Source organism: Eimeria mitis, genomic scaffold (genome assembly GCF_000499745.2).
Source record: "Eimeria mitis Houghton genomic scaffold, Emh_scaff487, whole genome shotgun sequence".
Taxonomy (NCBI): Eukaryota; Apicomplexa; class Conoidasida; order Eucoccidiorida; family Eimeriidae; genus Eimeria; species Eimeria mitis.
In genome coordinates, this window is record NW_013573171.1 from 1,436 (window position 1) to 1,740 (window position 305).

The 305-nt window shown below is 39.7% G+C and overlaps 1 protein-coding gene across 1 annotated transcript in view; it reads right to left on the minus strand.

Moving 5' to 3' along the window:
- Positions 1-55: 55 nt before the first annotated feature.
- Positions 56-305, minus strand: part of EMH_0013930 (uncharacterized protein) — a gene marked incomplete at both ends in the record, with an annotated part of 2,255 nt that continues 2,005 nt past the window's right edge. Inside the window, one exon of the mRNA XM_013499962.1 lies at positions 56-278. Coding sequence (XP_013355416.1) covers positions 56-278 — 223 coding nt within the window. The remainder of the gene's footprint in view (positions 279-305) is intronic.

Here is a 305-nt window from a genome sequence, read left to right on the forward strand (position 1 = left end):
TAAATATAATTAATTATTTGTTTGTTTATATAAAAAAAGAAGAAAACAAAATATGTTATATATCTTTACTAATGCAGGAAGTGTTAGTGCCTGCATTTGTATTTGCTGCTGCTGCTGCTGCTGCTGCTGCTGCTGCTGCAGTTGCTGCTGCTGGCAGCAGCAACTCAAAGCCTGAGGTGTATAGACACCACTGCTGCTGCAGCAGCAGCTGCAGCGGCAGCTCACAAAACAAATCTCTCTCTTCCTCTGTACCCTCCAGAATATCATCTTCTATACTCCTGCAGAAACAAAAAAAAAAAAAAAAA